At 43.3% G+C, this 17,151-nt stretch overlaps 1 protein-coding gene across 1 annotated transcript; it reads right to left on the bottom strand.

Annotated features, from left to right (window-relative positions):
• Positions 1–272: 272 nt before the first annotated feature.
• Positions 273–5,239, bottom strand: LOC124653178 (ABC transporter A family member 7-like). The gene is made up of 18 exons (XM_047192249.1): positions 5,144–5,239; positions 4,684–5,056; positions 4,487–4,596; positions 4,252–4,393; positions 3,983–4,102; positions 3,734–3,858; positions 3,430–3,588; positions 3,191–3,353; positions 2,921–3,046; positions 2,756–2,839; positions 2,303–2,658; positions 2,022–2,222; positions 1,603–1,712; positions 1,422–1,506; positions 1,114–1,242; positions 905–1,010; positions 700–788; positions 273–572 (listed from the first exon to the last, which is right to left on the bottom strand). The coding sequence occupies exons 1-18, from the start codon at positions 5,237–5,239 to the stop codon at positions 273–275; spliced, it is 2,874 nt and encodes a 957-aa protein (XP_047048205.1).
• Between the last annotated feature and the right edge of the window lie 11,912 nt (positions 5,240–17,151).

The following is a 17,151-nucleotide window of genomic DNA, read 5'->3' as shown; positions in this document are numbered from 1 at the left end:
AGAGACTGATTATTTTTTGCAATACAAAATTCAAACGTTCCTTGCGGTACCAGAATTCAGCTGAATCATCTCAGTTTATTTCCAACCCAATAATAACAAATCGGCCTCAAATTTCTTGCCATTGCTACAATAAGCGAATTTGTACACTTCTGAAATCTCCATCCTAATAAAAAAAGATGCAGAATTCACCATTTAGTTCAAATCTCAATCGATTCTCAAAAAAAAAAAAGTTCAAATCTCAATCTAAATCTACGCCGGCGCCGGTGCCGGCGCTAGGAGAGGACGTCGAAGGCGCGGGCGTCCTTGGCGACCCTGATAAAGACGTCCTCCAGCGTGGTGTCGGTCACTCCCCACCCCTGCACAGGGAACCTGCCCCTCGCCGCCGCCACCGCGCCGAACACGCCCTCCAACCTCACCTCCCGCTTCGGCAGCTCGAACTTCTGCGTCCCCGACATGCCGTAGATCTTGGTTGCGCTAGGGGACAGCTCGGTGATCAGCCGCGCCACCTCCTCCTCGTGCTCCACCGCCGTCGTGATCGTCAGGACCCGGGTGCCGCCATATCTTGCCTTCAACTGCAACATTATTCAGATTTTGCATTGCCGATATATGTGTCACATCTTCTGACTGCAGTACTAGTCCGAACCTTTCCAGGTGAGAACTTCACTCTACCAGCATTGTTGTGAATTCTAGTGTACATACCTCATTGGGTGTTCCAAGACAGTGGAAGTTTCCACTGACGAAGATTCCGACGCGATCGCATAGCTCCTCGGCCTCTTCCATCGAATGCGCTGAAATATCACAGAGGTATCGTAATTTAGTTTTTTTTATATGCAGATTCTTTTAGCATCATGTTGATGATGTTTTAGCAACTGAAGGTCTGGATAATAAGTGGGGAATTGCATACTTGTGAGGATGATGGTGCATTCCTTCTTTGCTCGCTTGATAACGTTCCACAGATCATTCCTGGATGTCGTGTCCAATCCGGTGCTCGGTTCATCCATGTAGACCACCTGATTAATCACAACCAAAATCAGGCCGGTTATTGGATGCTGAATTATTTCCAAGATCCCTTTTATGGAAGGGAATGCCAAAGTCATCGTGGGAATTACTTACTTTGGGATTGCCTATGAGGGCGATGGCCACGCTGAGCCTTCTTTTCATGCCACCGCTGTACTTGTTTACAGATTTGTCACCGAAACCACAGTAGAAAAGGTTTACGCTCTTCAGGGATTTGTCGACTGCCTGGATCAAGAGACATCTGATGATGAAATAAAATGAATTTCTAGTCATGGATTAAACAACAGTTGTACTACATTTAATCGTATCAGATAGCTTGCAACAAGTCTATCTGTAAAGTTGATGTTGCAAAGTGGTGAATCGATTACTAAAGGAAGAGTATTTACTAGTTGGTTTTAAACTACCTTCACTAGAGCAGCACCTGTGAGGTTCTTCATTCGGCCATAGAACAGTAGATGCTCTCTTCCTGTCAGAGTCCCCCAAAGCAAACTGCATATATTGTACAAGTAAGTTTGGTTGGCTTCGCAACACTGATTAAAACCACCTTCAGAAGAAAAATTCTAGATTGGTCATCCGTGATCTTACTCGTGCTGCGGACATACACCGATGTTTTCGTATATTTCAGTCATATCTTTTCTCAAATCCATTCCATGTATGTAAGCAGTACCATAACTTGGCCTCACAAGCCCAATCATCTGCATGTATAATAGCCATAACCAGTGTCAAATGTTTTTGTTCTTCCACACGATTGTATTGACAGAAAATTGAAGTACTAATGATTCATGAGATAACACAAAGAAGTACTTTCATGAAATTGGGAGCTTTGCTTCATTGTATCAAAAAAGAATCAGTGAGAAGTTGAACTGTAAATAGCCTCTAGCTATGATCATGAGATATCAGTGAGAAGTTGAAGTGCTAATACTAGCATCTAACACATGATCACTCTGTCTAAATTTAAGTTAGTATGACAAGAGAAGGATCTCAGACATTTAACTGTCACTCACCATGTTGATGAAGGAGGTCTTCCCTGCCCCATTGGGACCAAGCATTCCAAAACACTGCCCTTTGCGTAAAGCAAGTGATAACCCTCTGACAGCAAGCTTGTCAGGGTTCCCGTTCTTTCCATGATACACTTTCTTCAGATTGTGGCAGATGATCATACTCCTAGTGTCCATTTCCATTAGTAATTGTTTCACCAATTTGCGCTGAAAGTCAAATTTTGAAGAATAATTCAGAATTTTCTGCCTACAGAATCATTCAGATATATCCTATATGCTTGACAAACCTCAAGGAAAACATCATGCTTGATCATATCAGCGAAGATTTTCGTAGAACTCAGCTGCTTCGCTTTATCTGGTCTCCGTGTTGGCGATGAGTGCTTCGTTGACAGAATTCCGAAGAGAAATAGAGGATGCCATGCAGGTCTATGATCCAACAAAAATGCCAAAGGCAGCATAAGTATCCATTCTACAGACATCAGAACCAAAACTTCTTTCATCCCATTGACCGGGTCGTTCAAGTCCCCCCATTGCATTCCAGGCTTCCCCTTCTGGCTACCTGAAGCTGCATACTCTGCTAACTCATAAAATCCTCGGTAGAGGGAGAACCCAGGAACAAGCTCCATTACTACAAGCCAAAGCCCTAAACAAGTAAAACAATATACTTGTCACTGAGAATGGAACGAAATCAGTCGCATAATTGCAAAGTTTCGGAGAACATACTGCAGTAGAATCCTTACTTGGGAAAGTAGCATCCTCAATGAACAACTTCAGAAGCGCTTCTCCGAGAAGGCTAGAGCCAAAGACGTAAATGTAACTAATTACTGTAAAACATAAACGTTTTATCCAGATTAGGATATCGGCGAGCCACATATTTGTGGAAATAGAAGGATTGATTTACTGACCACTAGCAGTATTGACAGATGAGAAGAAAGACGCAAGAAGAATGGCAAAAACGATCTGCAGATTGATGTAGATGAAAAAGAACAAAAACTGTATGCCGTAACTATTTGATCTGAATATCTCAAGACCTGCAAAACAAGTAAGAGTTCTCTGCATTTAGAAGCTTATTTGCACACACTGTATTTTGATAATCTCTGGGTCGATTGACACACACAACCATTATTTGCACCCATTGAAACTTTAAGTTCGGTAAATTGGAGTTAACATACTACCTATAAATGATCCGAAAAGCACAAAGAGTATCATGTAAGCTGCTGAAAGGGCCAAGAAGTAGAAATAAGATATCAGCCAATATGGTCCATCCTTTAGTCCATGCATTTTCATCATCAGTCTTAGCTTCTGCTGCTTCTCGTAAACAAGACATGTCAATATTACCTGGAAAAACAATTTAAAAGAGTTCAGTGAAGACTAACATATAAATTTGATACGCAGGCAAGGAGAGTCAACTCACTGGAAGAAGGAGCTGAACTGTCCATGTGAAGAACAGTGCCGCAAGAAGAGTGGTAAGGTCCAGCCTGATTCTGATTGCAGCTTTGGGCATCTCTTTCAAAAATTCAAGGCGCATTTCTGCGCTCACTCCTTGACGGACCTTTAGATATGCAGTGGATGCCTAGAGTACACATGCATGTTAATACCATCAAAAAAGCATGAATATGATTTGTCACTTCAAATACATGTTTTTTTTTTGGGCTTAGGCCATTTCCTCATTCCCAAAGTAAGTTATATACTGAAAATTAGCAGGCAAGTGTAAATACCATATTAACCAACCGTGCAACGCGCAAAACTGTCATGGAATGGTGTCCATTATCCCTGCTGAAAGTGGAGTTGTACGAAACGTCTACTTGGAAGCGGCTCTTGCTTGTATCAAGAAAGTCATAACCTGCACAGTTGTATTGCAAAGTAAGAATTAATTTTGCAAATAGAAGAAGTATAGCTGAGCAAAAAGATAAATAAATCAGAATTCAGATGAGTTTTTTTTTAAAAAGAAAGTCAGATGAGGCTACCAGCGAGGAATTCATTTGATCTTCTCCTCTTATTTGCACCCTTATAACCCTTGAAGAAATGGCGGTTTATCACGGATGAATTCTGGCACCACAAAGGAAAACCTTGAACACACTCCACGTCTGTTCCATTTCACAAATAAGATGTATATATGAGGTCATTAATTGCACAAAGAATCTGCATCAAGCGAGACAGCAAAAAACACCGCGTGCTGCAACATCATGTGCGACATTGTACAGCAAACTAAGCACAGAAGAACATTTGATCTTACCAACATCGATGGGCACTCCGTCGGAACTTGTTGATACGTTGCGTGGAGGCCAGGAACACTTGGACTGGATGACATACAAGGTCTCGTTGGGGACAAGGCCGGGCTCCACGAAGAGCACATGAGCGGGCAATGTGCTTGAACCCTGGAATTGAGGATGCACGTACATGTAAAGATACAAGCTAAGAGCGCAAAACTAGTGGCTAAAACATTAAACGTCATGGATCAAACAACTCACAGGGACAACTTTGGAGAGCTCATCACGACACTCTGAAGAATTCATAGCTCCAGACGACATGTGGAGATAGTCTGAAGCAGTGATCTCCGGGAACAGCCCCCTTCCAAGGCCTGCGAAAATGTTGGTTGGGTGAGGTCAAGCAGCTACACGGCAGAAAGCATAGTGAGTTATTCGCTGGTGGTGGAGTGTATATATACTTTGGGAGAGGCCACGGTTTTGGCCGGTGAGGAGCACGGCGACTGGGCCGCACGGCGCCGACGTGTTCGCGCTGCTGCACGGTGCGGTCGGGAGGCCGCGCAGGGAGGCTGGGACGGCGGGCACCTGCACGAGCGCCGGCCACCTGGGCGGCGCGGGCACCTCGCAGCTGATCGCCTGCGCGGGCGTGGAGTACTGGACGCCGCACTCCGTCCTCTGGCAGGCGCCCGTGGGGCCGGCGAGGACGCAGGCGCAGCCGCACTGGAACGGGGGCCTGCCGAGCTCGCGGTCGACCATGGTCTGGATGGCGACGAGAAGCACGCAGAGGAGCACCGGGAAGACGGCGATCCCGGTGTTGGTCTTGCAGTTCCTCCTCTGCATGCATATTTATTTCCAGCGTTCTTGAGCAATAGAACGAAATGCGGTGTTCGTTCCGAAACAAGAGATGAAGAGAATGGTTACCTGGAAGGAGAGGTTCTTGAGGAGGAGGGCGTGGACCTGCCTGCAGAACCTGGCGAGGCCACGCATGCGGCCACCCGACGTCGTAGCAGGCACCATGACTACTTGTGTTCGTAGACACGTACAGAGGCAGCAAATCGATCAAGATTATTAACGCCGGAGTGAGAAGGAAGCGAGCCAAAGATCCCCCAGCATTTCGCGAACACTCATATTTATATTGCAGACGGAGCTCGGACAAGGGCTTAGGTGAGCGTGGCACCTCGTCGGGCGCGCAGGCAGTCCGGCGTGAGCGTGACCATTACGCGTGTGCTACCACCTAGATCTACGGACGCGTGCTCCTCGTAGTCGCAGAGCTTGGATCCATGGATCCTGCACGCGCTTCTGGCTGGCTTGCGACGAACTCAACGCTGCGGCACCGCCCACCTTAACTCCGGCCGGGTGTTACGCTCGCACACCGGAGCAGTAACCGAAACCGTTACGTAAGGAGGAAGAGGCGAGCTGGGTTAACTATGTCTCCCTGGGGACACATCTACGTCTATATGCTCGATTGGGGGCCGGCCGGAGCTATATAATACTAGCATCCAACTTTGAAAAACTCAGCTGGGAGTTATCTATCTATCTATCTATATGAAGAAGAAGAAGAGGAAGAAGAACTGTCGCTCATTCTGATATACTAGTGTCAACACGACAGTTAAGAACGGCCGGATCAACGGAAAACATCGCGTTCGCCGCCGCTTTTTTGGCACAGAAAAGGCGCGGAATTAATCGATGGAGCGACAGTGACGCGCCGAGAGAGAACTACTCATCCTGGATAGCTGCTATATATACTTCTCCTCACGAGTGAGTAGTGACGCGCTCTACTCGTCATCCCTGAATGAACGAAAAGGAATGTGGCTGGTTTCCTTGTCGTCTCAAAAACATTAACAAAACAAGCCAGTCCCCTTGGAGTTGCCCCAGGGTTGCGCCATCTACCTTGTCGTGGATGAATGAAAGGGATAAGACTACGTAGCAGGGTCAAACCGTGTCTGCCCTCCTCGGTGTTGTCGGTCGGAATAGCAGCTTCAAATATACAGCAGAGCAGCACCTTCTATTAGAAGATCAGAGAGAGTTCCAGATATGGAACGAAATTGAAGGAAACAGGACAGCACTACGAAAAAACGGCTGTTGCCGTGCTGCAAAAGCTTTGCCGTGTTTCACTGCGCCCCGAACACGGCAAAGGCGGTTTCTGCCGTGTCAAGAAAAAACTAAATACGGCAAAAAAAGGCACACGGCAAAGAGACTGAAAGGAACACGGCAAAGAAAATGACACGGTAAAGGGGCCATTTGCCGAAATGTAAGGGGCCATTTTTGGATTCCATTTCTTAATACCATGGCCAAAATAAACTCCTCCTACCATCTCTTTCAAATTGATGTTCCAATATCTTCTTGTCATTTTTTCCATATTTCCTTTTGATTTTTGATTTTTTCATCCCACCATAATTACATTACAGAATTTTTTTCTTTTTGAAGATTAAGAAAGATCTAAAATAGCTTGAAATAAATAATAATTGTTCTAAGGAACCTTCTACTGAGAGTTGGCCATTGATACATTGTATAAACATAACCTTAATGAATTAACTAAACTCTTTTACTTAATTAAACTATAAAATTTGACTTGTTTAGTGTTCTCGGTTCAAAAGTCTAGTAAAGTAAAAAAATCTCCTTTATGTATCCTTAAATCATATAAATGGGGGTAAATGGGGTTTCTAATGTCTCATAGAAATTGTTTGTTATGTCAGAATCTGAAGAAACTAATTTTGTATGGAGAAACAAAAAATCTCTCATTTTGGACGCGAATATATTTTGTTTTTGAATTTCAAAATAAAGGTTCTTATCTTGTGGGAACGATGGACAAAATTTTGAATTTATAGGATTTCAGAACTATTTCAATGCGGCCTCGTAGGACAGCTTTTGCTAAAACTCGAGCAGTTTCTTGAAAACTTGCTTCAGATATGAAACTTTGGGTATTCAGGGAAACCCTTGTTATTCCTAATAAAATTGCCCGATAATAGATCGATTCATCCAAAGCTCGCCCTGCTCGTTCCGCTCGCATGTAACCTAGCAGCTACAACGAAAAACAGATCCGAGGGGGCGGACACAAATGAGGAGCCGGAGCAAAGCACAATGTATTTATACAAGACTTTGTTGGCTGGGTAGAAACCCCTTCATTCACTTACATAGGTTACCCAGCTAGATCGCTCGCTTAATGGCCTTCAAGAGCGACATGAATTTGAGTAGAGATGGGTTCTATGATCTTCTGACTGTCATTGGCAGCATTCTGCCGCAAGGGCACCTCTTGACTTAGAACATGTACGGGTCTAACAAAATCATCAGTGTCTTAAGATGCCATATGAGCAGATACATTGTTGTCCAAAGAGATGCATGCTATTTAGAAAAGAACATGCTGAAGAAAAATATTGCATCCAATGCAAATCGTCTAGGTACTTCGAGGTCGACTCCGGTAATGGTCAGAAGAGGCAGACACGTGTTGCCCAAAAGATCCTGCAGTACCTTCCATTTCTTCCGACGATCCAACGACTTTTCATGACCGAGGAATCTGCCCAACAGATGCGCTGGCCCTCATTGTGGCATAGATATCGCAAGGAGAAGATGATACATCCATGAGATGGTGCATCATGGCAGAAGTTCACAGTTTTGCACCCGAAGAAAGCAGGCGACCCAATGAGTGTGGCAATTGTGATATCCACCGATGGGTTCAATCCATATGGCATGTCAGCTGCAACATATATATGTTGGCCCGTGTTTGTTATTCCACTAAACCTGGCCCTGGCGTTGTCATGAGATGGCAGAACATGTTTATGTCGCTCATAATCCCTGGGCCGAAATACCCGGGTAAGAACATGAGCGTGTACCTGGAACCGCTGGTGGATGAGTTGCTTGTTGGTTGGGAGGGGCGCGGGTGCACACATATGATGCCGTAACAAAAGAGCACTTTTATATGTATGTCTCGTACCACACATCTCTGCACGACCTACCAACACGTGCTTTGGTCTGTGGCTAGTGTACACATGAGAAGTGGCCTTGGCAGTGTGTAGGCAGGCATTGACTTTCTTCAAACGAAGGCAAGTATTCCTGCTTTGATGAACATCAAAAGTTCCTTGCTCCGAATCATAGATTCTAGAGTGACAAAAGGAGGTTCAAGAAAGGCGTTGCTATCACTGATCCACGACCACATCTGAGGACCGGCGCCAAAATCAAGGCTGAGTTAGAAGCTCTCCGCCCTAAGGCCAATGGGAATGGTTTCAAAGGATATGGGGAGACATACCAGTGGACTCACATTCCATGTTGATGGAAGCTCCCTTATTTTCATCATCTCGAGCTCCCGCATAACATTGATGTAATGCACACTGAAAAGAATATCACGTAGGCCCTTTGGAGCACCATCATGGACACTGAGAAGACAAAAGATAACATTAAGGCATGAATCGATCAACAACGGTGATGCGATAGGCTAGAATACGACATGAAGCCTACTGGAGTCAAAGGCCCCAAAGGGTCTGAGCCAAAGGCACGGTTTTGCCCTTCAAAGTCGATCGGAGGGACATATTCCAATGGATCGTGGACTGCTTATGTTTTCCTGATGGGTACGCATCTAACTGGGCGAGGGTGCGAACATTGACACGTTGCGAGTAGGAGGGCTCAAGAGTCACGACTATCACACATGGCTAGAGTGGATAATGTTTTTGATGATTCGAGGCTATATCGACGATGAGACTTGGCTAGTGCTGCTAGAGCTGAGCTTTTTCTTCCACCAGCTTTGTGCTAAGGAGCTAGACCGTAAAGTGGTTAAGAAGGTGCATGATCAGGCACCACAGTTGCGTTGCAAGCTAGAGATGCTCCTTCCACCAGGGTTCTTTAATCATATGAATCATATGATCTTGCATCTCCCGTGGGAGGTGTTTTACGCGGGAGGAGGGCCGTGCAGACCCGTTGGTAGTATGGTCCTGAGAGAGAAACAAAGAAGCTTCGTGAAATGTGTGGAAACAAATGCAAGATCGAGGCATCCATTGCCGATGGAGTTCTTATGGTGGTGGTGTCAAACTTCACGACAAAGTATTATGATGAAAACATCTGACTCGACACAATCCCATCCTTCGTTACAATGTTGCCGACCCTGAAGATGTTGCAAAACTTAGCATCTTCATCTGGCTAGGTAGCTGATGGTGCTCCGGTGATGGTGCCAGACAATCTTGCCGAGCGTTGTTGTGGAAGCGGTTGCGAAACCCCAAGAGGAAGGTGTGATGAGCACGGCAGCAAGTTTTCCCTCAGTACGAAACCAAGGTTTAATTGACAAGTAGGAGAAAGGAGTGACTTCTGAAGGTGTTGCTAGCTGACTAGTGGCAGGGCGCACTACCGGCATCAGCAACAACGTGGAACCTGCACACAACACAACCAAAGTACTTTGCACCAACTTGCAGTGAGGTTGTCAATCTCACCGGTTTGCTAAACACAAAGGATTAGACGTATCGAGTGGAAAGAGATGTCTGTAGAAATTAAACATAACATAATTGCAGTAGATGAACTTATCAGTGTAAAGGAAACGGACTGGGGTCTACATTTCACTAGAGGTGTCTCTCCATAAATATAAATAACATGGTGGGTGAACAAATTACAGCCGGGCAATTGAAAAAATAACGACCATACATGACAAGATGATTACTATGCGATTTGATTGGGCATTACAGCATAATACATAGACCATAATCCAACTGCGCCTATGACTAATAATCCCCCTTCCGGTTGTCGTCCGAACCCCTTTCTGTATTAAGTTGCAAGCAACAGATTATCGCATTAACCAATGTGTGTAAAGTAAACAATAGAATTACCCTTGGATAAAACATTGTTGTTTTCTCCCTAGTAGCAACATTACATCTACAATCTTAGAAGTTATTGTCACTCTCCCAGAAAACTAGAGGCACGAACCTACTATCGAGCATAAATACCCCCTCTTAGAGTCACACGCATCTACTTGGCCAGAGTATCTACTAGCAACGAAGAACATGCAAGATCACAAATAACATATGACATGAATATATAATCGACCTCAACATAGTATACAATATTCATTGGATCCCAACAAACACAACATGTAGGATTACATAAGAATGATCTTGATCATGTAGGGCAGCTCACAAGATCTATACATGAAGCACAAATTGGAGAAGACAACCATCTAGCTACTGCTATGGATCCATAGTCCAGGGATGAACTACTCACGCATCACTTCGAAGGAGGGCATGGCGATGTAGATGCCTCCGGCGATGATTTCCCCCTCCAGCAGTGTGTCGGGAAGAGCTTTAGAACCCCCCCGAGATGGGTTCTGCGATGGCAGCCGCGACAAAACTTTTCATGGATGGAGGCTCGGGTATCCATGGTTTTCCCGAGAAGATGTATAAATAGGCGAAGTATTTAGGTTGGTGGGGTGCCTGGTGGGGCCACACCATGCCTTGGTGCGGCCCAGGCTTGGCCGCGCCAAGGGCAGGTGTGGCCGCCCGTGGCACCACTTCGTCCCCCCTCCGAATTTCGTCTTCGTTTCGGTAAAATATTGACTCGGCTTTTTTTCGTCCAATTCCGAGAATATTTCCGGTATAACTTTTTCTGAAATACAAAAACAACAGAAAACATGGAACTCACACGGTGGCATCTTGTTAATAGGTTAGTGCCGGAAATCATGTAAAAGTGCAACGAAGTGTAAGCAAAACATATATGAATTGGTGTAAAACAAGTATGGAGCATCAAAAATTATAGATACGTTTGAGACGTACCAATCATCCCCAAGCTTAACTGTCAACACCTGGATTTTTAAGTCCAGATGCCTATTATGCCATACATCACAATCCCAGGAAGATTGGTTTTGCGAGACATAATAGATTGATATCACAGAACATCATTCATTACAAACACACACAGCGGAAGAAACATAGTAGCGGTCCATCTGTTCCACATGCAACTGTTGACGTCAGGAGTGGTCCTAGTTATCGTAGACGTCCTGCTGTCCATCTTCTTGGTAATGGTACTCCTCTTCATAGTCTGGCCATTTGAATAGCCAGGGACAAAGCCATGAGTACTTTAAAGTACTCGCAAACTAATACTAGTGTAAGCACTATCAACTATAGTAATAGGGTTCTAAGCTCTAGGTTCATTTGCATAAAGCCAATTTTATTTCATAAGCACTTAGTAGTAAAAGACTCTTTATTTGCCTAGCTAACTCAAGTGGGAACATTAGTGTCATTCCCACAACTCTATTGTGATCAAGTCAAATTCACCGTTCAAGTTCAAGTCACAAGTCACATGCCACATTTTTGAAAATGGTATGATGACGGAACAGTATGGCCTTTCCAATCGTCCATAACCGTGGACACGGCTATTCGAATAGTTCTACACTCTGCAGAGGTCGCACACTTTTGCCACAACATTTGCAATAATCTGTCAGGGTTAACTGGCCCTGATTTATCACACTCCGTGTGCGACTACCAACCATAACCTTTCACTTACATACCCTAGTACAGGCACCTCTCCCCATGAGTTTGGCCTCCTAGTGAAGACAAACCGTCATCCTGGGAACTGCACAAGGCTTGGGTAGGACATTCACCTCATTTCACATTTCAATGGAGGCAGCCTCGGCATAACCCCTATGACGCTTGTTTAGAGGGAACCCGTACTAAAGCACATAAATTTCATGTTAAGCCCTACCCATGATCAGGTATTGTGGGGGTACTTTTAAAATTGGAATGGAACGGTGAATTAGTTTATGCAAAATCACCATGTCATCTCAAAGTCATATTCACCTTCAAAAGTTTCAATAGGATGACTCATCATCCTAAGGTTTTCAAAGTCATTTGCTTCACAAGTTCCCATCTAGAGTAGTTAATTTTAGTTTAGCACTAGCAACTACTCATGAGGGTTGCTAACTAAGTTTTAACTCTCTAGGCTAAGTTTGAAGCTCTTGTAGTATTCTACCTCTAGACCAATATCAATTATAAGAAGAAGCTTTGGTAAACAAAGTAAAGTTAAAGCAAGATAAAACTTGGGTTTGGATGAATAAGACTTTAAATACCAATACTAGTGCCATAGTCTCTTGCACTAGTAACTTGGCAATAGTAGAACTTGTATTGATAATAGCTTGCAATAATCTAGCTTGCCTTGAGTGGTGTATTGATCAAAGTTTTCTTCTTCTTCCTCGTAGAAGACCTCCTCCTCCTGGTAGTCCTCGGTACTAGCGTCTATAAAAGGATACGAGGTATACAATCACCAAGCAAATCGTAAGTACTAGACCAAACACACAAATGGTTCACACAAGCTAACCTAGCATCACATCCTTATTAACATGGTGATTGACTTTGTTTTCTTTTTAAGAAAAATAATTCCTCTCATTGAAATATTGATTAGGGTTTCTATTTATTTTCTTTGAGAAATAATTTCCTCTCATTGAATCTTGTTATGATTTAATCTCCTCAAATAATAAAGTATGAGTACATGTTGACCAAGGTCAACACTTCATATTTACTATTTGGGACAAATGATTTAGATGAGGTATTACACCTCATGCAATTTAAATACTATTATGGAAATGATTTAATATTCTCAAATAATAACATATGAGGTCATGAAGTCTAATGTCATCACCTCACATTGAATTACTTGGGAAAGTGATTTAAATGAGATGCTACACCTCGTAAAATTTAAATATTATTTTTGAAATAATTTAAATGAACTAGAAATGGCCACATAGCCACTATTTGAATCTAGCCCATGATCATATGAAACAACCATGTCATATTTTTACATATTCAGATAGACAATATGAAATTTGATTTTTGAGAGTTGGAATCAACTCAAAATTCATTACGCTTGATTTTTAATAAATGTTTGAATTTTGAAAAGGTATTGACTTGTTATTTTTATTGTAAGTGATCTATAATGAATCAAGGGTTGAGACCAGTTGGGTTTGATAGATAATTTCATAGGATTTCCATCAATATAAAATTCATCAAATTTGTCTTAGTAGATTTGATTCTATTAAATTTTGAATCAAGCACCAGTATTCAATTTTGATTTAAATGAATTAAACGAGTTTGAATTTCTGGGCTCTCGCGGGAAACTGAAATGGGCTAGAACGAGAGAGGGAAGCAGGCCGGCCCAGCTGTGTGTCTCGCACACACGGGCGAACTGACAAGGGGATCCACTCGTCAGCGACTCGTTAACACCGAAACGGTATGATTTAAAGAGGGCCGCTAGATTAGAACGAAGATCGACGGCTGAGGAGCGTCGTCTACGGCGACGAGAGCTAGGGTTACTGGCGGCGACGGTGGGGGGTCGGAGGATCACCTAGGCTCCGGCGAGGCTTGGCGTCAGCGGCGTTCGATGTGGAAGAAGACGGCGAGGCAGATGGTGGTCGTGGGAGAGGCTGAGGTGGACGAATTCATCGGCTTTGTATGGCTACTGCCGCGGCGGTCTCCGGCGAAATTCCGTTGGCTCCGACGATAATGTGGAGGGGGAGAGGATCGAGGAGAGCGAGAAGAAGGTGGGGAGCCAGATGGTGTGAAGAGAAAGGCAGGGGAGGGTCTCCTTTTATAGCTGGCGATCGAGGCCGAGGCGCACGGGCAAGGTGATGGCGGCGACGGTGCTACAACGGGCTGGTGACGCGAGCGGGGGTGCAGGACGGTTCAGCGTGGCCTGGCGATCCTCTTGCGCCTCATGGCGAGGACGGGGGTGGACGGAGTAGCTCGGCGACGTCGTCGTCCTCGCAGCACCGTGGCGGAGAGCGTCGACGGTGCCGGCGGCTACAGGGCTCGCGCGGGCCAATGGGGTTGTCTGGGCGGTTGCTGGGGTCACGGTGATGGCGTAGGAGAGAGGAGAGGTCGAGGCGAGCGCGGAGTCAACGGGACGAGGCGGTGTACTGGCGCGTCTAGTGGCGTCGCCGTGCGCGCTCTGGCGCATCCTATCGTCATGGGCGTGTCGTGTTCTAGGCTTTGGCTTGCTCTCCTGGGCCACGCTTGCGCCAGTAGGGTCAGGGGAGTGAGGCAAGCACAGTTGACATGGTGGGAGAGAGAGGGGAGGACCAGGGTGAGGGTTGGCAGGATGGTGATCATGGTGACCGGCATGGCATGGCATTGGATTTCTTGTGCATAATTTTTGCTCTCTGAGTGTATGGCAGGCTTGTGTAAGGTGAGGCTGGTGGGTTTGACAAGGTGAGCAAGGTTGGGGAGGGGTAGAGTAAGCATATTGGATCAATGCCATTATGAGTGACATATGCCATGTCCTTTGTAGGTCTTGGGTCATGGTGATCGTGGCTAGGCTTGATGATGTCAAATGGGAGTTGTTAGGGGTACAATGCACTATAGATGAGCACAAGAGAGAGGAGGGTGAGGTGGTACATGGTGGTTGGAAAGTGGTTGTACTTTTAATTTACTCTATGTGATCAACATGTGTTACATGCAAAGGTCTCATTTGGGTTTGAATTTGGCCAAATTTCTTCATAGATGTGTTCTAAATAATGTTTGGCATCAATTGATGACATTGGTTTGGATTTTGGAATTGATTTGTGAAAATTCTAAAATTTGGGGTAATCTAGAATCTGTTTCAAAGTTACCACTTTGCATGCTTATATTTGGAGTTTGACTTTGAACCAGCAAGATTGACTTTGACCAAGTTGTTCACTTTCATGAGTACAATAGATCTAAGCAAAAATATTAGAAAGTTTAGTTTAGAAAAATTTAACTAAAGGGGATCAAAGTGGGTAACATGTTAAAAATGGCTCATGTGACCATTATCACATGCACTCAGGGTTTTTCATTTTCTTTTCTTTTGCTTTGATTTTCTTTGACCCAGTGATGTTGTCTTGAGTTGAAATGGTATAGGATGGTTTTTTTTTCAAGAATTCAATCATAGAAAGGGGGCATTTTCCCAAATTTGAAAATTGTCCATACACTCACATATGTCTCTCTTCCATTTGATTTTTGTTTTCTTTTTATTTGTTCCTCTTTGGTTTTGAATAGGGTAGGGTTTAGTGTTTAGAAACATGTTCAATACATCAAACAAGCAATCATGGCAAGGGTCACCCCATTTTATGCATGAGTACTATGCACATAACTTAATTTAATTAAAGTTTTTGTTGGCTCCAATTTTTGGAAAAAGGAAATTTATTTTCTTCTTTGTTTCAAAATTTGGGATGTTACATTAACTCCTGCTCGTCCTCGAGTAGGTAAGTGATAACAAAGATAATTTTTGAGGTGATATGAAGCCAACACAATCTTGATCAAGCATGTAAAGCATTGTGAGCTGGGATCTAAGTACTCTAAACATAGGGATGATAGATATAATTCAATAGAACTTAGCAACTATGTTATAACATGAAGAGTAACTCAAACAAAGGATCATGAATAATAGTGCATTGAAAGCAATTGTTTGTTTATGAGCATAGAGAAAACATAGTAAAGTGGTACTCAACATGTCCTTTATGAAGTAGCAAAACATAAAATGCTAGGACACCTTCAAAGTTTGGAGAGTGACTAGATACAAGTAATTTGAGAGCAAGCAATAGTCAAATCATGGATCAATCAATATAATTTTGGGACTATGCACATTGCACTAAGAATGACATGCTCTATTAATTAGTGCATAAAGAAGAAGGTGAAGACTCAACGTAAAGTAAAATAGAGACTCTTTGTAGAGTAAGCAAGATAAACAAGTTTTATAAACCTTCCAAAAAGTATGGTACTCATTAGCTTTGAGCTCTCATTGCCCCTATCATAAGCATCTTGAATGGTTAAAGTTAATGTGAGTAAAAAATGAGCTATATGCTTGCAAATCACAAGTTGAAAATCTCATGCCCCTTGAATACGAGTACCTAAACCTCATGCTACTCAACTTAGGTCCCAAATAAGTTCTTGTCATTGTAAGTATATATCTATCATTGAGAACCGCCAACGGGGTACCTCTTGCCCGATGATATGGAGGTACTCTTGTAAGAGCAATCCCATGCCAAAATGACAAGACAAACAGACAATGAGCATCTCAGAAATTTTTGATTTACTATGGGTATAGCTTTTTATTGAAAATGTTTCATAGAATGCTCACTATGGTTTAGCTGTAAATTTCCACCATGAATGATGCATGGCTTAGCTTAGCGGCCCAGACGTTTCTCTAACTCATATACAAACTCCATGGACTTCTAAGTTTCCATTTTATTTCGCACCGCTAGGCATCCATAAATAAAAGAACATGACATCAACTAAATATAAGTGCAATGTCGAAAGTGTTCCCCATGAAAGCATGGTTATACTAACTCGCAATTTGCAAATATATAAACTTCATAAGATAGGCACAATGAGATCAAATTTATTAAGTGCAAGAAAGTAAATGTGCCATTAAGTTCGTGAGAGCTTTACTCACTAATTTTCTCATGCCAAAATTTAATTTGGAAGATAAATAAAAACATGATGAATTACTTGGAATAGCAATAATGCTACTAGGTATATATGGTGGACACAATTGGCAACTTTGGTTTATAGTGGTTGGATGCACGAGTAGAGTTCATACTCAGCACATGCGTAGGCTAGCAAAAGATTGGGAGCGACCAACTAAGAGAGCAATAATGGCCATAATCATGCATAGCGACAAAACATTATCAATCAAAGCATAAAGTGATATTACAAGTCAAAAACTAAATGACCATAGAGGCTTTAGTTGACTGGTTATAGTCATAACATGGTGTAAGCATGCGCCATGTCAACCCAATAAAGCATCAAAGGAGAATACCACAATATTATGCTTTTACGATAGAAACAACACATGATTCTTTCAATGAGACATTATGCACTCCCAGCCATTTGAAACAAGTCATGGTACAACAATAAATACCAAGCATATTGTTGGAGATATGCCCAAGAGGTAATAATAAAGTGGTTATTATAATATCTTTGTGTTTATGATAAATGTTTGGATACCAT

This window comes from Lolium rigidum, chromosome 1, assembly GCF_022539505.1.
Source record: "Lolium rigidum isolate FL_2022 chromosome 1, APGP_CSIRO_Lrig_0.1, whole genome shotgun sequence".
Classification (NCBI taxonomy): Eukaryota; Viridiplantae; Streptophyta; class Magnoliopsida; order Poales; family Poaceae; genus Lolium; species Lolium rigidum.
The sequence above is the reverse complement of the archived record's forward strand: the minus strand, read 5'-3'. Positions and strand labels throughout refer to the sequence as shown.